Genomic DNA, 23,842 nt, shown 5'->3' with positions numbered 1-23,842 from the left:
CTAGTTTACTAGCAGCACACAGTAACAGCTTATACTGTACATATTTCAGGCACCAGAGAGCAGCACACACTGCAGCTAGTTTACTAGCAGCACACAGTAACAGCTTATACTGTACATATTTCAGGCACCAGAGAGCAGCATACACTGCAGCTAGTTTACTAGCAGCACACAGTAACAGCTTATACTGTACATATTTCAGGCACCAGAGAGCAGCACACACTGCAGCTAGTTTACTAGCAGCACACAGTAACAGCTTATACTGTACATATTTCAGGCACCAGAGAGCAGCTCACTCTGCAGCTAGTTTACTAGCAGCACACAGTAACAGCTTATACTGTACATATTTCAGGCACCAGAGAGCAGCTCACTCTGCAGCTAGTTTACTAGCAGCACACAGTAACAGCTTATACTGTACATATTTCAGGCACCAGAGAGCAGCACACACTGCAGCTAGTTTACTAGCAGCACACAGTAACAGCTTATACTGTACATATTTCAGGCACCAGAGAGCAGCACACACTGCAGCTAGTTTACTAGCAGCACACAGTAACAGCTTATACTGTACATATTTCAGGCACCAGAGAGCAGCTCACTCTGCAGCTAGTTTACTAGCAGCACACAGTAACAGCTTATACTGTACATATTTCAGGCACCAGAGAGCAGCACACACTGCAGCTAGTTTACTAGCAGCACACAGTAACAGCTTATACTGTACATATTTCAGGCACCAGAGAGCAGCACACACTGCAGCTAGTTTACTAGCAGCACACAGTAACAGCTTATACTGTACATATTTCAGGCACCAGAGAGCAGCATACACTGCAGCTAGTTTACTAGCAGCACACAGTAACAGCTTATACTGTACATATTTCAGGCACCAGAGAGCAGCCCATTTACAATATTAAGCATATTAAGCAATATTAAGCATTTACAATATTAAGTGGATGGGTGAAACGGAGGAGGAATTTGGATACATTTTTCATTGGGAGGGAGCACAAAAATGTATCCAAATACCTCCTCCGTTTCACCCATCCACTTAGAGACTAACAACATTTTCATCCTTATTTCTTCTATCCTATAAGTTTAAATACCTGTTCTAATGTGGTCTGGCTTACTGCAGCCTTTCCTAGTTGCACAGTGGCTGTATTATCTCTGTTATATGATCTAATCTTCTCTCCTCTGTCAGGTCTGTCAGGCTCAGGCAGTCAAGCTGGAATGTGCTGTGCTGCTTGTGATTGGGTAGAAGCTATACACACCCTCTCCAGGCCCCCTGTACACTCTGTATGACACACACTGAGCTCCTCAGCGTATCACTTGCTATGTTTTGTTTGTAAACACTGCATTAAAATGGCAATTACAAGCCAGGATTGCAGCAGGGAGTGGCAGAACATAATGAATAAAATGGTATGCATTTTATTGTAAGAATTTTAGAGTACAGATTCTCTTTAATATGCAGAACGGAGGGAGGGATTTGTAATGGAAGGAGAGGGCCAAGAAACAGGGAGGGAAACCCTCTGCAGTCACATGCTGGTAATAACCTCCTCCTCCTACCCACAATCCTTTACTTCCAGCATCCAGAGTGGAATAAATCGCATGCAAATCACTAACACTGCATAACTAACGACCGTTTTTCACACCCATAACGATCTATTATCTCCTGCTACTGAACACTCCTAACTATCCTCGCACAGTGGGGAATTGCAGCCAAAAAAAAAAGTTAAAATACTGCATGAAGTAAAATACCAACCTTTTATCACTTACTAACTTTTCCTCTAGGGCAGGGGTCCCCAACCACCGGGCCGCGGGACGTTTTGCGCCGGGCCGCAGTCAATTCCCTGCCTCTCAATGATTTTTAAGTTCGGCTGGTCTAAAAGCCAAGTGCACGCGGCTAGATCTCCGCCTGTAGGCGCTGCAGAGCGCAGACACGACATAGCTTTTCTGCCACGCAGGCCGGATGTCCCGCCCATGTGTAGCCGTGTGCAGCTGCGCCAATGGAAGTAGAAACAGTAGCTTGAGACAGCGCGGCAGGGCAGCTGATCATATTCCTACCTATTACCATTTTCTGCTTAAGGTAAGGCAGCTTAGTAGTGTCCATTTAACCTTCCTGGCGGTAACCCCGTTCCGGGTAAGCCGCGCAGGAGGTTTTCTCAGGCCCTGCTGGGCCGATTTGCATAATTTTTTTTTCTTTGCTAGCTGCGTGAGCACACCGATCGCCGCCGCTTCGATTCACCGCGCTGCCCCCCCCCCTCCCCCCCCCCCCAGACCCCGTGTGCTGCCTGGCCAATCAGTGCCGGGCAGCGCTGAGGGGTGGATCGGGACTCCCAATGACGTCACAACATCGATGACGTCATCCTGCCCGTCACCATGGCGACGGGGGAAGCCCTCCAGGAAATCCCGTTCTTTGAACGGAATTTCCTGATCGAAGCGGGCGGGGGGATGCCGCTGCACAGCGGCTATCATGTAGCGAGCCCTGGGCTCGCTACAGGATTTAAAAAAAAACAAAAACTGCTGCGCTGCCCCCTGTTCGGTTTTTAAATAGACCGCCAGGAGGGTTAATACCACATTTTACATCCTTTCCTTTGTTGTAGCCTGACTACGTCAAATTCTGTGCTGCATAGGCCCTATGGCTGGGATTGTTGTTGAATACTTTGATGATATATCAATGATCAGAATGTGTACACTCTTTGATCCGCCTTTTGCTGGCTTTTTGTTTTTTGAAAGCTATCCATGACTGAACAAAATGCACACGACTCCTTATATTTAAATTTTAGCTCAAAATGTATTAGGGACATATCCCAAATATAGAATCGTTTGAATTTTAAATGGTTTTAGATTTGTCCCTAAAACTTGTGCTAAGATTGAAATATAAGGAATGGTGTGCATTTTGTTCTGTAATGGATACCCTTTTCCCCTTTTTAACCTTCCCCAGCAATCTGCAGAAACCCCATTTCCCTGCCAATCCCAATACCCTATACCTGTACCTGACTACCCTGACATACCTATACACTCCAAATAATGTTGCCATCTTCCCCCAGGAACTCGCCGCGCACGCAAACCTCCCAAAACCCCCAACCCAAATACGGCAGCGTCTGTATCCCTCTCACTTCAGTTGTCTTAATGGTTTTCAATATTTACCCCTAGTAGCTGAATTAACAAACATTTATTTATTTGCTATCTGTAGTTTGGAGCAGAGTTGGAGGAGGACTCTTACCGACAATCATGGTGGTGAACAGGTCGCGATACAATATGCTGAAAAAGACAGGTTTGTACCAGGTTTCTACTCCCACTACTGCGGTCACCAGATACACCATTGAAATGGTCTAATAGGTAAAAAGAAACATAAGAGATGATTGGTCTTCAGCTGCTATGACATCACACTGATGCACCGACCAATGGCAGTAGGAGATTCCGGACTCACCACTTGGCTGAGGTCATAACCCCAGGGCAGGAAGAGGATCCCGGTGTTGTATTTCTCCCAGTGAGACAGGATGAATGAGAACAGCACCACCCACAGGAGGTTGTAGAGTACGAGCACGCTGACGCCCGTCTCCCCACGCCCAAAGATGGAGTACACAGTCACCACAAAGAATATGCAGGCCCAGCTGTCCAGCCCGTGGTCAAAGAGCTCCCCTAGTGGCGTGCTGGAGTTAGTTCTGCGAGCTTGTTTGCCATCTACTCCATCTGAAACCAAAAGAGAACAATGCATGCAGATTACAGGGACTGACATAATGCAACTCCATATCTTAACCACTTTCTCCACAGGTCAGTAGATATATGTCCTCTGGGACTTCATCTAAGCCACAAGTCAGTAGATATACGTCTTGTAGCAGAAGCAGTGCTGTGCAGGATTGGGCTTGCTCTTGTGCACATTTCTGACACTATCTGGTGCAGCACTAATTGGTGAACGGGAATATAAGTTTCCTGAGCTAATAAAATTGATTTTTACTATTAAAAATACTTTTATTTTCTCATTTCATAGTGAAAAACACACTCTGTAGCATTATTTCAGAATCAAATATCTTCACCATAAATTGTGACCAGAACATACGTTTTGTGATAAGCAATAAGAATAGCCAAACAAAATTTGTGTTTTTTTTTTTATCTACAGTAGCACTGTTTATTTTTAAACTGGAATTGGTAAAACTGAGAAATAAATGTTTTTTTCTATTTTTTTTCTTTGTTTTCCCATTAAAATTCATAGAAAACAAAATTGAGGAAAAAAATGCCATACAATGAAAGCCTAGTTTGTCTTGAAAAAAACAATATACATTTCATTTCTGTGTCATAAGTAGGGACAAAGTTATTTCTGATTAAATAAGTACATAGCTAAACTGTCAAAACTGCTCTGGTCAATAAGTGGAAAAAAAGGTCTGGATGCAAAGTGTGAAGTAAACCTGTGACTTTGGGGGGGGGGGGGGGGGTAGTTTATTCTGTAGGTAGTCCTACATCTACCAATTTTGGCAGCTGACTGACCAATAGACAGATCTCTCGGATTGAATCTGATCGGAGATCCATCTGTTGGACACCATAAATCACAGGCCAATTCCCAAACGATTTTAAAGAGAATCTGTATTGTTAAAATCGCACAAAAGTAAACATACCAGTGCGTTAGGGGACATCTCCTATTACCCTCTGTCACAATTTCGCCGCTCCCCGCCGCATTAAAAGTGGTTAAAAACAGTTTTAAAAAGTTTGTTTATAAACAAACAAAATGGCCACCAAAACAGGAAGTAGGTTGATGTACAGTTTGTCCACACATAGAAAATACATCCATACACAAGCAGGCTGTATACACCCTTCCTTTTGAATCTCAAGAGATCATTTGTGTGTTTCTATCCCCCTGCAGTTCTCATGCACTGAAGTTTCAGGCTGCTCGTTTCTTCCTGCAAACAGCTTTGCCCTTGTCTGTAATTCCTCAGTATGGGCTGGTGCACACCGAGCGGCTTTTTGGGCGTTTTCAGATCCGCTTGCGGCTGCGGATCTGCTTGGTCAATGTATCTCAATGGGGTGGTGCACACCAGAGCGGGAGGCGTTTTGCAGAAACGAATCCTCCCGGGGTGAGGCATTTTTTTGGATTTCGGATGCGTTTCTGCCTCAATGTTAAGTATAGGAAAAACGCAAACCGCTCTGAAAAACGCCTGTTCAGAGCGGTTTTGCAGGCGTTTTTGTTACAGAAGCTGTTCAGTAACAGCTTTACTGTAACAATATATGAAATCTACTATACTGAAAACCGCAGCAGCAATCCGCAAAACGCCTCATAAAAATAAAAAAAAAGCGTTTAAAAATATGCTAGCATTTTGCGGATCTGCTAGAGGGTTTTGGTGTGCACCAGCCCTATGTGAAAGCCCAGCCAGCTCAGAGGACGATTTATCCAGCTTTTAAAAGATAAGAGAGAAGAGAGAAGCTGCTCTAATCCTAAATAACACACAGGCAGTGTGCAGAGAGGGGCCTGGAAGGGGAGTTCATAGCAGAACCACAACACTGAAGAACTTGGCAGCCTTCCAGACACAGGCCGACAAGTCTGACAAGAGAGAGATAAGTTGATTTATTACAGAGACGGTGATAGTACAAAGTGCTGCAGTAAGCCAGAACACATTAGAATAGCTTTTGGAACTTGTAGGATGATAAAAAAACAGGATGCAATTTTTGTTACGGAGTCTCTTTAACATGAAATCTTCCGGCAATCGTCCTTGTGAGGTCGCCTTGTTGCCTACGGCCGCTGGCCCCACATGTACCTATTTGTTAGAAAGGACCATAATTTTCGATTAAAGCACCATGACATAATCTTGCAGTACAAAACTTGATACAACTTTATTAGCACAAAATGCAAAAAATTACATTTTCATTAAAAACTTCTGTGAAATCAATCTTCATGAACAGCAACCTGAGCCTGAAACAATAACTGCTCATACGTCAAGCCAGATTCTATAGTCTACCAGTCTCACGAAGGTCTTTTTCTGACATGCTTTGTTGCTATTCATGAAGATTGATTTCATGGATAAATGTTTTATGAAAACATCTTTTTTTTGGTATTTTTGTGCTAATAAAGTTGTATCAAGTTTTGTACTGCAAGATTGTGCCATGGTGTTTAATCTAAAAGGATGGTCCAGACGCGGTTCCTATCGACCGACATGGTGTCGGCAACCACATGTGGCATGAACCCGGAAGTGGAGTCTGGACACAGCGGCGGGCATTCGTTGTTCTCGATTATTGTACACCGTTCCTGCCGCACACTGCATGCATGGCATTCTGGTGGTGGAATGACAGCTCGCCCTGCTGCAGCACAAATTCAGGGGGTGTTAAATTCTACTATTCCCCCTCAGAGTCGTCACAACTCGGGAGGGAGGTGTAGTTCATGGTCCGGACAATCGCCAGATCCCCGAATTACCTTGTGTGCGGGGTGCGGAATACAGCATTACTGCAATAGCCGTGCCAAGCTTCAGCGTTACGGGAAGCAAATCAGGGCGCCAAAAAGCCCTGCTTCACCGCGTGCTCGATCCAGCATATTGGCCCGACATCTTGCAGCATGTTCGATTGATGCATTCACAAATTGGTCAATAGGGCATGCTTTTCACAGCAACGATTTTCATCCAATTCAATAATTATGAATTATCTAATCGGATGGTCAGTTGGCTGCCAAATCTATAGCTGTATGGCCACCCTTACTTCCTCCAAAGGCTTCTCTGATCCTTCTTTAACCCACCACGCATGAGGGGGTCATCGTGCACATGCTCATTGCTCAGATGGGAGTGCAGAGACATTAACCTTCTGGGTACCGCCGCAAGTAAATCCTACGCCGCGCACTTGTAGCTGCCTAACTGATGATGCGGCATAGAATTTACACCACCTGCCATTTCTGATGCGACCGTGCGCGCCCGAGAGTGGAGATTAAGCCGTCATATGACAGCTGACATCTCCCCTCAGTGATCAGGAGACATCGCGATTGGCTCCTGATCACTATGATCGCTGGCCGATAGTAGTGATCACTATTGGCAGCGGCAGTCTGAGGGGGAAGAAGAGGACGGGGACTCGCCTTCCTGACGTTCCCCCGGCGATAGTCGCTCCCCTCCGGCATCCCTGCTCACTCTGCCTTAAGTGTCGGGTCCCGGCTTAAAGGGAACCTTAACTGAACGGGGGGTAAAGAGTTTCACTTACCTGGGGCTATTACCAGCCCCCTGCAGCAGTCCTGTGCCCTCGGTGCCGCTCTGGAATCCTCCGGTCCCCCGCTATCACTTAGTTTCGTTTTTGACGACTCACCAGTCGGCCGGCCGCCATGCGTATTATGGACGCGTGCGGAATGCGGCAACGCGTATTTTTGTACGCGTTGCGGTCCGCAACAGCGGTAATTGCAGTAGGGAATGCGTCCAATAATACGCATGGCGGCCGGCCTACTGGGGAGTCATCAAAAACGAAACTAAGTGACAGCAGGGGACCGGAGGATTCCAGAGCGGCTCCGAGGGCACAGGACTGCTGCAGGGGGCTGGTAATAGCCCCAGGTAAGTGAAACTCTTTACCCTCGTTCAGTTAAGGTTCCCTTTAATGACGTCAAGCCACGACCCGGAACTTACCGGTAGTGCGAGCGGGGTGCTGGCCGGAGCGGAGGGGGCTAGAGCTGCTCATCGCCAGAGCCTGGAAGGCGAGCAAAGGCTGCTGGCAATATAGGGGACATCTGACTACACTGGGGACACCATGCCCAGCTATCTATAGTGGAGAACCAGCTGCCTGACCCCCCCAAACAGGAACCCCGCATGTAAAATGGCCTGGTCCTGAAGGGGGGGTTAGGAAGCCGGTCCACAGACTGTTAATCTATTTGACAAGCCCTTGCTGAAGAGGTTCAGAAGGACCCAGGGCTGGAATGGCAAGATGGGGAAGACTCGATTATTCACGGTCTTCCCCTACTGAGGTAACTAACTTATAGCCAAAACTTGTAAAAAGAAAAGAACACGGGACACCGGGAGTCCGATCTGGTGTAGTAATAGTAATGAGTCATAAGTATATCAAACCGTGTAAAAGTGTGGGTTGCTGAAGAGGAAACCACTCGTAAAAGGCATGTGGGGAGGTACAGTCCCCACTCAGCCTGGTCTGTGAGAAGTGTTGCAGTCACAGCTCCAAAAAGGCTCACTCTAGGAATTCTTGAAGAGTAAGAGTACATTTATGGCATTTTTCCATAAGTACCTAAAATTTGTGCATAGTAATATTTCATACAAGCAAATTCATAGTCAACATGCATACACTTTGTACAGGGTACTCACCGAGCGTGTAGGCTGTGAAGTTGAGCAGTCCGGCTACAATCCACACGCAGCTGGGCACGTGAACGTGACCTGGTGCTGAGAGAGAAAAAAAAAAAAAAAAAATTAAAAAAAATAAAATAAAAAAATCACAAAGTCAGTCAAGGCTGGAACCACCACAGAACTTATAACCAACAGTCAGCAACATGGAAAGCCCCAGTTAAGGCTCAGGTTGCGAACCAAGGGAGGCAGAGGGAATTTGATGTCAACTTTCATTAAAAAGGAATAAAACTGTGACATAACATTAATTATTACCCAATCAGTTATCATATTTGATTTTATTGACAAGTAATCTTGTCTGTCTACAAATTACAAGTTCCCAAAGTACAGTTTATCTGCTCTGAAAGCTGCATTTGAATTTTATTGCATAGCTGCTGTAATTATATAGTGAAATCTTCTAGTGATTATTTTTCAATGGCGTGCATGCTAGAAGCAGAGACAGAGCTCATTTTCAGCAGTTAGGAATGTAAACAAAAGAAGTCATTTTCTCTTCAGATGTGGATCACAAGCTGAATAAGCTTTCCACTGAAGGTCAAAGTGCTGTGTTTAACTGTATGAATGTTGATCTGCTGCAATTTTTTTTTTTGATAGTAGGTTAAATGCTATAAATAATGTTTTAGAGTAAAGAAGAAATGAGTTTCAGACCACTTTAACCTAGAAGTAAATACTTCCACACTTCAATAAATGCTAGTCGTATGAAAATTTGTGGGATTGTTGCTGGACACAAGATGAGTATTGTATTTTTCGCCTTATAAGACGCACCACAAAATGCCCTTTTTCTATACATTTTCGCATTGTGATTACGTTAACTCGTACACAATCGATATAACACGTATGCGATTTTTTTTTGCAATCTATCCAAAAATTGCAGGCACCCCCCCCCCCCCCCCACACACACACACACACTCACACACTTTTGAGGGCAAAGAAGTGCATCTTATAAGGCGAAGAATATGTGTGTCAAAGCGACAATATTCACTACAGCACCTTCTGCCACAGAGATAGAGTTTCTCTGCTATAAAAGCTGATAACTAATCAGTGTTTGATACCTACAAACGCCGAAGAAACTGATGAATCCATAAATTATTCACATCTACACTGCCTGATTTATTGCCACAGTGATATGATCTTTACAGACATTTCATATCTCTGTCTGCTGTGAGAGTGACGGACCCAAATCATGTGGCAGAGTCTGCCCATCTCTCATTACAATCTCCACCCCAGCAGAGAGAGGGGTAGAAGTCTGTGCTGCAGATTCACAAGTATCCTATGCTAAACCATCCCATCACAGATCCATCTGCTAGTCCAATTGCCTGGTATTCCTTTTGCAAGCCGCACAGATATGATACGGCACGCATGGACGCCTGTCCAGCTGTAGTTTGTTGATGTAAACGAGGCTTATTGGCGCGCTTTGGCCCAATAGCGTACAGGTGTTTGGCATTCTTAAACAGGTATGCGAAATGCTCCCATTGGTTTGTTCTATTGTCAGGTAGTCCCCGGTTAACAAACGAGACAGGAACTGTAGGTTTGTTCTTAACTTGAATCAGTTCTTAAGTCTGAACACTGTGCCATCTCTGCCCCTGTACCTCTTATACAAAAATTGTTCGAGAGGAAAACATGGCATACAATGAAAGCCTAGTTTGTCTATATATATATTTCATTTCTGTGTCATAAGTAGGGATAAAGTTATTTCTGATCAAATGAGGACATAGCTAAACTGTCAAAACTGCTCTGGTCAATAAGTGGGAAACATGGTCTGGATGCGAAGTGGTTATACATGGTACATTTTTTTTTATTAGATAATTTCATTTGATTATTCAGTTAGATCGAATTAAAAGATTTTTCCAACATGTCCGATGAGAATTTTATTGAAAAAAGAAAAACAGGATAATAGTTAGTTTTTCTTTAATTGTATTTTTTTTTATATTTTCGATTTGATCATTTTGTTCAAAATAACAGGAAAACTGAAAGTTTTTCTTGTACAGGTAGCCCTCGACCTACGAACGCCCGCCTTACGAACGACCCGCCGATACGAACGGTATGGATTCAGTGTTTCGATGGGAACAAGCCAGAAAAAAAGATGTACAATTGGACTTGTAGTTTTTCAGAAAATCTATTTTAAAAATTCAAAGAAAAAAATGGCGTGTGGGGGGGGGGGGGGGGGGGGGTCGGCGTGGGTTTAACACTGCAGTCCTCAAGTGGTTAATTAGCTGCCTCACTGGGTTTGAAAAATATGACCCCAAAATGAAGAAAACAGAGAGGAGGAGCACACTTGGCACAAACAGACTATAGGGCCCTTTTCCACCTGCAATCGCTAGCGTTCACGCTGAACGCTAGCGATTGCTGAATCGCAAAACCGGCGATTCCCCCGACGTTTGCGGCCGCGATTTTGCTATGCTATGCACTGCATAGCAAAATCGCGGCAATTATCGCTCCGCCGCGCGTTCGCGTTCCCCGCAAAAACGAATCGCGGTAGTGGAAATGACCTACCGCGATTCCCATGTTAAAAAGCAAACCGTAGCGATTGTAAAATCGCTAGCGGTTTGCGGTTTTGCGATTCAGCATCGCAAACGCCGCTAGTGGAAAAGGGCCCTAAGGCACAGTGATTTCCCCCCAACACTTGGTACGGTATAACCTTGGGGAGCTCGGCTCTGCAGCCTGTCAGTGATCACTCCCTCGTCACGGGACATTACTGACGATCAGTAACAGCCCAGCGTCGGCACCATCCACACATACCAGAAGCATAGAAGTCCGGGTCAAAGAACGCTATCATCAGGAAGTTAAAGACCAGGAGAAGGAAGCCGCTGAAAGTGATCAGATTGGGAGCCAACCACGTCGGTAAAAACTGTAAGAGAAAGACTCGAATAAATAGAGCCGGCAAATAGAATCCACAGTAAAAATTCAACAGAAATCACTTCCATTCACAAATAAGCTTCAATTGATACTATGGTCAAAATCAATTGACCAAGGGTGCAGACACATATCCAATTTTACCACCTCCATGCAGTATCAGAGCTTACCAACACTCTGTTAGCATTTAAAATGTGTTGGCCCTCAAGTTGCATGGAAATGGTAAAATTGGTCAGTGATTGGCCCAAAGACATTGTATGTGTGTATGCACCCTTTTTCCTTGGTTTTTTTTTTGGTGGTTGTTTGCTTGATTAACCAATTTGAAAGTTTAGTTGATTGCATAGTATTTTATTGGTGTTTACATAACCAGACAATTGCTAGACTCTTTCTCCAGAGTTAAGCCTGCTACACACATGCAATTTTAATTGGCTAATTTTATAATTTCCATAGAGAGCTTAGCTTCACAATCTGTCCAAAAGTATTTGGAAACACAAGCAAGGGAAGCTGTGCTCATCCCATGGAGAGCCCAAAATGTAAAATTGGAAAGCAGGTGTGGGGAGTGGTCAATTTACATACAAACAATGATTACCCCTCTTGCACTCACATCAACCAGGAACTCTAGTAATAATAAAAAATGTGCATGATATTTGCATTCAGTTGCACTAATGGAGGATATTTCCCTCCAAAACCATTTGTATGTAAAGGCATTTCGTACTAGAACCTTTCACCGCAATGAGGTATCTCCAGTACAAACTGCTTTTGTATGCAAACCATTTTGGATGTGAACATCCTCCATTAGTGCAACTGAATGCAAATAATGCAGATAGTGAAACTGAATGCAAATTTCATGCAAGATTTTTTTTAAATCATTACTAGAGTTCCTGTTTGATATGAGGGTTGATCGTTGTTCATAGCATTTGTAAATCTGTTGGCCCTCATGCCACATGGAAGTGGTTACATTGGACAGTCATGGATTGGATGTGTGTACCAGGTTTAAGGGGCCCATTCCCCGCTAATCGCTGAAGCGCTAGATCTTTTTAAAGCACTAGCGCAATTGTAACCCTATTGCAGTGATCTCACTTCCACGATTGCCGCCGATCGCAGGCAATTCGTGATTAACGGCAATCGCAAAATGTATTACCTGCAGCATTTTCTCGCCCTTCAGGAGCGATTGCGATACTGTGCTTATAACATTGCTGATTGCAATCGCTCTGAATAGCGGGAGTGTCCAGTGATTTTTATATCGCGTTAATCGGGGTAAAGTCACCTGCGCAAAAACGGTAGCGGTAAGTGCTTCCGTTTTGTGATTTACAAGTGTGAATGGGGCCGTTAAGAGTTCTCCACAAGGAATGTTTCTGCAGTAGGAGTCTATGGATTCCTCACACTCATACATGATCTATATCTCTCAGGGACTCGAGAGCACAATCAGGTCCAGACTCTGTTACCGCCCACTTTCAAACCTCGCCCCTGCTTCATGTGGGATTTTCTCCTCCTGCTCCTTTCATTAAATCCTTCCTTTAGGCCTTGTTGACATTGAGTTCCGTTTGCGTGGCCGTTACCACTGGGTGGTTTTTGATGCATATTTTTTTTTTTTAGATTCCCGGCGCTTGGGTGTGCGATTTGTTTTTTGTGGTAATCTGTTTTCTATGTGTTTTTCCCAAACGTTTTTTCAATTCAATCCCTGACGCAAGTCAGGAACAGTGCTGCTCAGCAAGATTTCGGATATCCGAGTTACCCAGATAATCCAAACTTTTTCCACTATCCGAACTTTGAATAGCAATTCGGATATTTTTTAAAATCCGAATAGACTATCCGAGCAAACTCGGATTTCCTATGTAAAATCCGAAATCCCGGTGGATAGTTAGTTCAGATATCTGAGCAGAAGCCAAAATCACCTTCAATGGCAAAAATCCCTTTTGATGAAAGAGAGTGATATGAGAGAGATATTTTACCTTCCAACCCGTTTTATAAGTATTTTAAAGGCCACTTCCGGTTTTCAACCTGGATATCCGAATCCGACCAGATATTGGGTTTGGATATCCGATTCTACTCGGATACCCAAAAGTTCGGATCCGGATATCTGGGTATCCGAATCTGTTCGGATTTTAAAAAGGGGTATCCGAGCACCACTGGTCAGGAAGTGAACTCTGACCTGGAAAATAATAAATACAATGTATTTATTCTTAAAAACGCAATCGCTGCACAAAGCGAATTTGTGAGCATTTTGCATTTTTCCTATACCTTCCATTGAGGCGGAATTGCCCCAAAAATGGTCAACGCACCGCTTTGCTTGCCGCACAGAGCACGACCCGCGCTGATATGAACCTTCTCATAGACATTCACTGTCCATGTGGTCGGGGTCACTCATTACAATTGCGGTAAAAATTGCATTTAAAAAAAAATCGCTATGATTTTTCGCGTACGTGATCGTGGCAATTTTGATAAAAGTGAATGGGAGTAATTTTTAAAAAGTGCTCAGAAAGCACTAATCACAAAGCGCTCAGAAAAGCGCTTAGTGTGGCTAAGTCCTTACTGTAAAAAACCCTTTCCAAATTAAATGAATACATTTTTCCTCCGTGTGCAGATCATGTCCTCTAGTCCTTTGCAAAAGCCTAGGGACAAAAAGCTCATCTGACAAACTTTTATATTGCCCTCTGATGCATCTATACATGGTAATTAGATCACCTCTAAAAAAGGTACGTACACACGTCGGATATTTCTGAACGGCTTGTCGTTCAAGCTGGTCATTTGAATGACAGTTGGGCATGTGTACGAACGATCGTTAGACTAATAGCAGAAGTTTTCACTGATCCGCTTGGCGGATCTGTGGACTGTCGTTCGAACGACAGTTAGGTCCGTACATGTGTACAAACGACTTGTTGTTTGAAAGCCTATTAGTTTGACACTAAAGGCCCATACACACGTCGGATTTTTCTGGACGGGTCGTTTGAACGTCCCGTCGTTCAGTCGTCCGCACGCGGAATCCGACGTGTGTACGGACTATCGTTCGCGTGATAAGACTGGTTTCCAGCGATCCGCCCGGCGGATCACTGGAAACCAGTCTTATCACCCGAACGATAGTCTGTACACATGTCGGATTTGACGTGCGAACGACGGAACGTTCAAACGACGGGTCGTTCGCAAAAATCCGACGTGTGTATGGGCCTTAAAAGACATTTAATCAACAAGTTGTTTGATCAGTCATTTGATCTCATCCATGGTTCTATCCAGTCTATTGACCATTCAAACGATATGTAAATTAGCTGTAATTAGCATTTCAAACATCTTGTCATCTGTGTGTACAAGGAGTCTGAATGACTTTTTGTATGAATGACAAATCGTTCCAAAGTCCTGTTTGAATGACAATTGGGCATAAAATCAGACGTGTGCACGCACCTTAAAGAGACTCTGAAGTCTTTTAAAATTCCGCTTTATCTTTCAAAAATGTGTTTAACATCATTCCTCTAACTAAAATGCTGCATCCCCGTGGCTGGAATCTAACCAATTCCCCCCAAACTCCTGGGGGGGGGGGGGCAATCCGGGCAGCGCTTCAGTGAGAGGCAGAGCTATGAGCCGCAGCTCTGCCTCTCAGCGCGTCTGTCAGCCCAGATCGCCGCCTCTCCCCCGCCCCTCTCAGTCTTCCATCACTGAGAGGGGTGGGGAGAGGCGGAGATCCGGGCTGATAGACTTGTGTAGAGGCAAAGCTGTGGCTCATAGCCCTGCCTCACATGGAAGCACACAGGGCAGCAAAATCCACGACCAAAAAAGTTGTGGATTTTGTAAGGGGAATTTAGTTAGTGTCCAGCTGAGCGGATGCAGCGTTTTAGTTAGGGGAATGATAAACACATTTTTGAAATAAAAAGCTGAATCTTAAGAGACTTCAGAGTCTCTAAAAAGAAACCGTGACCAACAATTGAACTTCATCCCAATCTTTTACATGAGAAATCTATTCCTTTTGACAAATGGATCATCGGGGGGCTCTGTATGGCTGATATTGTGGTGAAAACCCTCCCACAGGAAACTGAGGACCATGGTCCTGGCAGTTTCCTGTCTGTGAACCTTGTTGCATTGTGGGAAATAGTTCACAGCTTTTTCCAACTGCCAAAAAAGCAAGCAGCATCTCCTTCCACTGACATCTCACAGCAGTAAAAATGTCACCATGTGATAAATGTCAGAATGTAAATCAGGGAGAGGAAAGATTTTACAATGGGCAAACACTGACTAAATCATTTATACATAATTATTGTAAAAATTAAGTATTTTTTTTTTATTACATTATTTTCACTGGAGTTCCTCTTTAAGGCGTATTGGATTATATGTACAGTAATGTCTCTCTAGCACTCCCCCCCACACTGAGGCAACTGCATGAAACATTTTGGTGACACTTTCTCACATGGTTGTGTTAATAATCACAGTGAACTGACAGAGTCACTACAGATTAAAGAGACTCTGTAACAAAAATTCCATGCTTTGTTCTACCATCTTACAAGTTCCTAAACCTATTGTAATGTAATCTGGCTTACTGCAGCACTTTCTACTATCACGGTCTCTATAATAAATCAATGTATCTTTCCCCTGTCGGACTTGTCGTCCTGTGTCTGGAAGGCTGCCAACTCTTCCGTGCTGATCTGTTATGCACACCCCTCTCCAGGCCCCTTTATGCACACTCCAGTGTGTGTGTTATTTACATAAGCCAGCAGCGTCTCTGCTTATCAGTGATAGAGAGCTGGATAAAAATCCTCCTCTGTTAGGCTGTGAAAGGAGCTGGCTGTGGCTGACACATACTGAGGAATTACACAGACACAGGCAGACTGTTTGCAGGAATATACAATCAGCCTGTCACTAGTATTCAGTGCATGAAAGCTGCAGGGGACAGAAGGTAAACACACAAACGATCTCTTGAGATTCAAAAGGAAGGCTGTATACAGCCTGCTTGTGTATGGATGTATTTTCTATGTGTGGACATACTGTACGTCAACCTACTTCCTGTTTTGGTGGCCATTTTGTTTGTTTATAAACAAACTTAAAAACTGTTTTTGACTACTTTTAATGTGGCGGGGAGCGGCGAAATTGTGACAGAGGGTAATAGGAGATGTCCCCTAACACACTGGTATGTTTACTTTTGTGCGATTTTAACAATGCAGATTCTCTTTAATATACAGGCAAAGTCCAGACTAGGATCCATATGCAATTCACTTTTTCACCTGGGTGTTCTCCTAGCTGACATGTTCTCTCCTTGCAAATAAAATGAATTTTAAATCACCAGCAAGCAGGAAAATAATTTTGATAGTAATTTTTCAATTACGTTTTAGTATTTCTTTTCAATTGCAAAGTGCTGAAATGTTATTTCAAATCAAAGATGAAAAATTATCTCCTAGGAGAAAAAGTGAATTGCATATGGGCCTGGGAGTGTAAATTGCGATGCGAATCTCACCTTTACTATGGAGTTCCAGAAGGGGTGCATGACGTACAGGGAGAGGGGATTCGTGTCCACCGCGCTGTACTGTAAAGGAAAACAAAGCTGGGTCATTATTGGAATTAGGTGAGGATCTCCTTGTGAACAACAGCAAACTGCACACAGGCAACATTGTAAAGCAGGCCAATGTCTCTCAGGTCACTGGGGAAGAATAGAGGAACTATTACAGCTCACCATCAGCAAGACATGTGACCTTGCATTCATGCCAAAACGGCACCAGGAGACTTGGGCACAGTGTGAAGCCGAAAAACGGCTCACCCTGCTCCTGCACAAGTCCCGGCGGCAGTAATTACTGTTCCCCCTCCAGGCCGCCATGGACTCAGGGGGCAGGGCTGTGGAGTCGGAGTCGTGGTTTCAGAAACTGAGGAGTCGGATTCAGGTGATTTTTGTACAAAATCCACAGCCCTGTTAAGTATTAGACTAAGGAGTCGGAGTCGAGGAGTCTGAACAATTTTGGGCACCCGGAGTCGGAGTCGTGGTTTCAGAAACTGAGGAGTCGGATTCAGGTGATTTTTGTACAAAATCCACAGCCCTGTTAAGTATTAGACTAAGGAGTCGGAGTCGAGGAGTCTGAACAATTTTGGGCACCCGGAGTCAGAGTCGTGGTTTCAGAAACTGAGGAGTCGGAAGATTTTTGTACAGACTCCACAACCCTGTCAGGGGGTAAAATGTGATTTGGCCGCCAGCTGAATTATGCTATTTTTCTTTCCCTTGGTTTTTATTGCTTATGAAAAAAAGTATATCAAACATCCATTCAGCAATAGCAATCCTATAATTTACAGTGTGCATGATATTGCCACAGAAGTGACCAATGGAACAAATGATAACATGCAAAAAACTAAACAAAACAAAAAAACCCTATTTTTTGGGACTACAGTATAAGACTCACTTTTTCTCCACCAAAAGAGGGGGTGGGGGGGGAGTCACTGCATCTTATACACCAAATGCATAGAGTTCCTGACTTGTGAACGCCTGCCAAGATTAACCTCCAACCTACCGCAATGTCAGGCACTCCCTGTACTGTGCCCATGCAAAGGAGGACACAGGGGGACAAACGGAGGACACAGGGGGACACAAAGGAGCAATTGGGAGGACACAAGGAGGACAGAGGCGGACACATGGAGGACACAGGAGCCTTCATGAAGTGTTGTGTCTCTAAAGAACACCTGAACTCAGAGAGATCAGGAAACTGACATTTGTTTCCTTTTTTACAATGCACATTGCCTGGCTGCCCAGCTACTCTGCTGCCTCTAATAGGGATGATCAATCAGATGTAAATATTTCCCAGTTCATGCAGCTTTGTGTACATTTTTATACAAATATATGCAGCTTGAAAATGGACAAATCAAGTCCCACCCAGGTTTAAATTGATTGGTCAATTTGTAAGCTGCATATACAGTGCTACCCACAACTATTTATACTCCTGGCAAATTTTGAATTAAAGCTACTTTTAATCAACCAGCAATTATTTTTTTTGATGGGAAAATGACATAGGTGTCTCCCAAAAGATAAGGTGATGTAAGGCATTGTGGGAAAAAAAAAAACATTTCAGCTTTTATTTACATTTGAGCAAAAAGTGTCCAGTCCAAAATTATTCATACCCTTCACAAACTGTCAGTCTGTGGGAAAATCCAAAGTTCTATACCATTCCAAATAGTCCAAGCTGTTCTAAAGCCTCAAAACAACCTCACACAGGCACAGATATCGGCGGCTGCTATGGAGGGACCCCAGGAGACTGCAAGAGAATGGAGCTATGGAGAGGGACAAATAGGCTTCTAGGGGCTGGAGGAAGACCCACGCAAGTACATTTTTTTTTTAGTCTCAGATGTATCCTTTAAAGGGAACCTAAACCGAGAGGGATATGGATTTTTCCTTTTAAACAATACTAGTTACTAGAGAAGGCTGTGGATCAATACAAGTGTACACAGTGCAAAACACACACAGGCAATTAAACAAGGACTTACAAATCAATGAGCAATATTAGGAGTCAGCTGTTTCTTGTGAGCTGGTAATAAACATATTCCTTAGGAGAAGTGTTACTGTCAGCTGCTTGTACAGCACAGAGGAGTCATATGAGAGCCATCACTCATTGGAGGATAGATGTGAGTCAGCAATACACACTGCTCATGGACTTGCATGGCTTTTAAGGCCTCTAGCTTTTAATAAGTAATAAATAATTTGGTCTTGACAAGAAGACTGCATGCTAGTATGGTGCATAAACTAAAAATGTACTAGGTGTAGTACCAGTAGTCAAGTTTTCTTCAACTTCAAAATGCAAACACCAGGGGGAGCACTTACATCACACAAACTGCAGTCTAACATCTGACAGCTCAGTGGATACAACCAAGTGAAACTTTCTGAAGGTGCATGCATGTAACAAGGGCGTCGCGGTAATGTGAGCACCGTAGAAAGAGATTGCCTATATTCCACCATTGGGCAGTGGTAATGCTGATTTTCCCAATTCTAGAGGTATTTTACCATCACCAAACCTAACCCTAATCTCAAAGGAGCTCTCCCCTAACAATGCCCAACCCTAACCAAACCCATGCTCAACACGCTCAACACTAACTCCTCCCCCCAATGACCAAACCTAACAAACCACACAGCCCCTCAGCAGCAACATCTGCCAATATTTAATATGTAACTTAACCCTACACATGAGTCCTCCCTCTATTGATACCTAACTGTAACAGACAAATCCCCCTCCCCACTAATTATTCTCTCCCCTCCTCTAACAGGTGCTGGCTGCATAACCCCAATAATTTTATTGGGCACCAAAATTATCCCCTGGGTGCTGCTATCCCCGCAATTAACATTGTGGTCTATGCGGAGCCTATCTTACCATAGCTCCCAAGTTACCTGCTTGGCTGGTACTCATTACAGAACTTTCCTTGGCCTGTACTGGCTATTTAGAACCCTGATTGGCTGGGAAGGATACTTTCAGCACTGCCAAGAGGTGAATGAAGTAACTCCATTTATGGCTGCATCAGTAAATGGTTCTAGCAGTATTTATAGCCCCTTCTGGCAGATAGTGCACAGTCTCTGCTGCAGACTTTGCTCGGCCATGCCAGCGGTTAGTCTGAAGATTATACTCTGGCCACAGGTTCCTGCCGACCTGATATCACACCAAGCCTCTCCACCGTAAACAGATTAGTCAGAAAGCCATAGTAACAAAGTTCCGCATTGGTCATTTGAAAGAGGTTTATCATTGAACAATATGGGGGAGAACTGCCACTGTTTACTAGTTTCTGAACATCTTAACTGCCCAGCCATAATGTAGACAAGTGTGGCAATCACCAAAACACAGAATCTGTCTAACTGTTCCGTGGTCCTTGTGACTACTACTGATACTTAGGTTTGTTCTCAGTGCCAAGTCCACTGCGAACATGCTTGTTCCAGGTGTGTTACAATTCTGAGAAAAAAAAAGTGGGCATGGCAGGTGCTATTGGGGGTGGGGTGTATGTGTGTTGAAGGGGGGGTAGAGGGCCGACAGAGGTTGTGAAGTCACGCAGAGGGCAGGGTGACAAAGCGTAATAACTGCAAAGTACAGCACAAGACGATCATCTTACAGTGAGAGGCTACAACCATTTTTGGGACACACCCAGCCACGCCCTTATCTAGACTATCATCTTCAAATCTCACTTCATGCTATTCGGTCGAATAAACTAAGGAACTAAAGGGGAGTGACGAGGGCTATACAGGGAGGACTTGTACAACTGCCAACAAATCCAAGGTGTGAATACACACATTTTGACATGTTACAACTGAAAAGGAATTTTCCCCATAATTAACATTAGAAATTAAATCTTTTATCATAGAGGAATGAAGGAATATCAAGCTGTAATTGCACAAGAAGTAAAATTCCTCCAATGCAGCGACTCAGGCACTTCAGTCAGCAGAGTATGTCCTGAAACATGAACACAATGACCTGCGGGAGATAAGACGCCAAGCCTGTGCCAAGCTCCCTGCAACACAGATCATATGCTCAAGAAAGGTGCGATTGTACAGCCTGCCTACCGCTAATGATACTAATGACCGAACACTTACAATGGATTACCTGGCCTCATTACTCTTTATAGTTCCCTTGCCAACTATTACAGATCTTGCATCTCAAAACCATACTGGCAAGTTAGAAACTCTGGACACATAATGACAAGACCGGATTCTTTACAGAAATCTTTGATGCTTGGAAAAAATGAGTGTAAAAGAAAATGATAACAAGAGGCCAAGATGGATAGGCAGTATATGTGAAGCTATGAACAAGCCTATGCAACAGCTGAAAGAAGCAGTGATTGACAGATGCCTCGGGCTAGCAGTAGTACATATGGTCATGGAGAGTCAGAGTCGACTGAATGGATGAGGAGAGGAAGTTAGTTAGCTTCCCCCAAACATTGGCATTAGACAATACATGTCAAACTCTGGCCCACGGCGCACATCTGGCCCCCAAAGCCATCAAATCTGTCCCGCACGTGGTTTCTCCCCTTGGCATTATGTTTGGCCCAGTGTACCCCACCAGGGAAGCTGTACTGGAGGAGACCATAGATCACCAGGGAAGCCATATGGGAGAGGGAGGTGGAAAGCAGTAGATTTCAGGGAACTATATGGGAGAGGGAGGGGGACCACTAGACACCAGGAAACTTTACTGTAAAGCTTTCACTTATCCACATTGTATTCGATCAGCTTCTTCTGTAAATCCTGCCATCAGATTTGAACTCACAGCCTTGTGGTAACAAAACCAACTCCTTTATTCTATGAGCCAACCATAGCTATGAACCAAGAAACTTTAGAATGGAGGTATTTAGCCACTAGATATTGAGGTTGGCTCAGCGTTCAAATTCAGCCCACTTATATTTGAGTTTGAAACCCCTGTCTATGACAGACACACTCCAGTCTAGGACTATGGTAGGGATTAGATTGTAAAATTCTCTGAGGATAGTAAATAAAATTACTTTGTACTATATATAGCACTGATATCTTGTGCAGCACTTTACAAATACATAATATGGTAGGACATTAGACTATGACTATGGTAGGAATTAGACTGTGAGCCCCTCTTAGGACAGTCAGTGACATGACTATGTACTCTAATGTGCTGCAGGAGAAGTCAGTGCTATATAAATACATAATAATAATATAGTAGGACGTATAATTGTGTATACCATTATTTTGTACCCCATGTTTGTTTCTTACTTTGTACAGTGCCCCAGAATATGTTGGTGCTTCATAAAATAATATTAAGACTGACTACGATACGATTATACTGTGAGCTCCTCTGAGGACAATCAGTGACATTTTCTAAGTATATGCTCCTACCCCCCCCCTACCCCAGTAAATGTCAGCTGAAGAAGGTGACCCGATACCCATTAGCATGACTGCTATACTAATCTGTTGACCTCCGCTCACACACTGGAATGCAGCAGTCACTCGATAAAGACCCGCAAGACACTATCACAGAGCAATTGCTACGGATCATGTCGGATGACAGTTTAGGATTGTCAGTGAGCGAATTGCTTTATATGTTATGCTTATATTTTCTCGTTTGTGGTAGCAATAAGACTCAAACTTGAGACTGCCTACCTTCTTTTGCATGACATTCATAGTTTTACATTAATGTATGTCAATGTATTGTATAATGTGTATTAATTCACAAATGTTATGCAAGAGTGCGATCCGAGTCTTATGGTGGACAGACACACACACACACACACACACACACACACACACACACACACACACACACACACACACACACACACACCTATACAAACAAACACACACACACACACACACAATAAAATGATCCAATTTCCTATTTTTTTTTTCGACAAAAGAAAAATCAGGAGTGTTGGATTGTTCTGATAATTTATGAAAACTGAATAGTGTAGACAAGATTTGTCAGTTTGATGTACAGACCCAAGCAATTTTTTCAGCGTTTTCAATTATTTTTTTTCATAATTAAAGATTGGTCAGATTCTTAAAAATGACTACAATTCTTGAATTGAAAAAATATATAATTTGTATGGTGTGTGACCACCTTTAAAGAGAAACTGCATTAAAAATAATGTAATGAATTGAAATTGCTGATTTTTCTAAATATTTATGCAGTCATTTTCCTGGTTTCAGCAACAGTTAGGTCACTACAGTGCCTCTTAATGTGGCCATTTACATACATGTTTGAAGATGCACAGACGCGGGAAGATGCACAGACGCGGGAAGATGCACAGACGCGGGAAGATGCACAGACGCGGGAAGATGCAGACGCGGGGCGATGCACAGACGCGGGGCGATGCACAGACGCGGGGCGATGCACAGACGCGGGGCGATGCACAGACGCGGGGCGATGCAGGAAGATGCACAGACGCGGGACGATGCAGGAAGATGCACAGACGCGGGAAGATGCACAGACGCGGGAAGATGCACAGACATGGGAAAATGTGTGCATATTCACAGTTCACAAACGTGAACATTAGCGGCTGTGGCAGCTGTTGTCAGCAGCTCAGCAGGTAAGGTCGTGACTAATAAGCAGGATGGCCGCCCAGTGACACAGTAACAGCACACTGTGCAGCACTGACCAGCAAGGTCACTCAGATTTAGGCATGTAAAACAGACCAAGGGAAGTAAAGGTTAACTGATGTAAAAGCATATACAAACGGTAAAGCATCACAGTCCCTATTAGATGAAATATAGTTTTCTGAGTTTTTTTTTTTTTTTAAATGACTTTACACCTTCTCAGCGGTGGGAATGAGTCGGTGAGGCTGCGAGAACACCATGCCGGGATCATAACGCCACACAGTAACAGAGCCCTGGACAGAAAGACACTGCAGCCTCCTGTTCCTGGAAAAGATCATGCTGGCTGCAGGGCGCCCTGTGTTCTGGCAGTCTGAGGATCTTACAAGCACACTGGAATAAGGTCATAGAAACCAACCGGGGCATACCTATGAAATAGCCGCTGAGAGATTTGGGCGCAGGATACAGACGATATACGGCTCACCCTGCGCTCCAGCACAAGTCCCGGCGGCACCAATTACTATTCCCCTTCCAGAAATCCATGGATAGTGGGGGAATGATGTAATTTTGCTTCCAGCTATTGCTGGTGGCCGAATTAGTGTTTTTATAGCAATTTGTGCTTTATCTTTTGACGGCCCCCAAATTACTGAACAAGCGCTGCCGTAGCCGCAATTCCTATTAGGGCCTATGGTGCCGACAGCTGCACCTAAATCTCATGCTG

At 43.9% G+C, this 23,842-nt stretch overlaps 1 protein-coding gene across 2 annotated transcripts in view; it reads right to left on the bottom strand.

Annotated features, from left to right (window-relative positions):
• The window catches only part of SELENOI (selenoprotein I), a 76,092-nt gene that overhangs the window by 21,136 nt on the left and 31,114 nt on the right, over window positions 1–23,842 (bottom strand). For both annotated transcript variants that reach the window (XM_068279967.1, XM_068279966.1), the window contains exons 2-6: window positions 16,573–16,641; window positions 11,025–11,133; window positions 8,253–8,327; window positions 3,419–3,681; window positions 3,212–3,320 (exon numbers count right to left, since the gene is read on the bottom strand). In XM_068279967.1, coding sequence (XP_068136068.1) covers window positions 3,212–3,320; window positions 3,419–3,681; window positions 8,253–8,327; window positions 11,025–11,133; window positions 16,573–16,641 — 625 coding nt within the window. The remainder of the gene's footprint in view (window positions 1–3,211; window positions 3,321–3,418; window positions 3,682–8,252; window positions 8,328–11,024; window positions 11,134–16,572; window positions 16,642–23,842) is intronic.

The sequence above is a fragment of the Hyperolius riggenbachi genome, chromosome 4, assembly GCF_040937935.1.
Source record: "Hyperolius riggenbachi isolate aHypRig1 chromosome 4, aHypRig1.pri, whole genome shotgun sequence".
Taxonomy (NCBI): domain Eukaryota; kingdom Metazoa; phylum Chordata; class Amphibia; order Anura; family Hyperoliidae; genus Hyperolius; species Hyperolius riggenbachi.
This window is presented reverse-complemented; position numbering and strand designations above follow the sequence as displayed.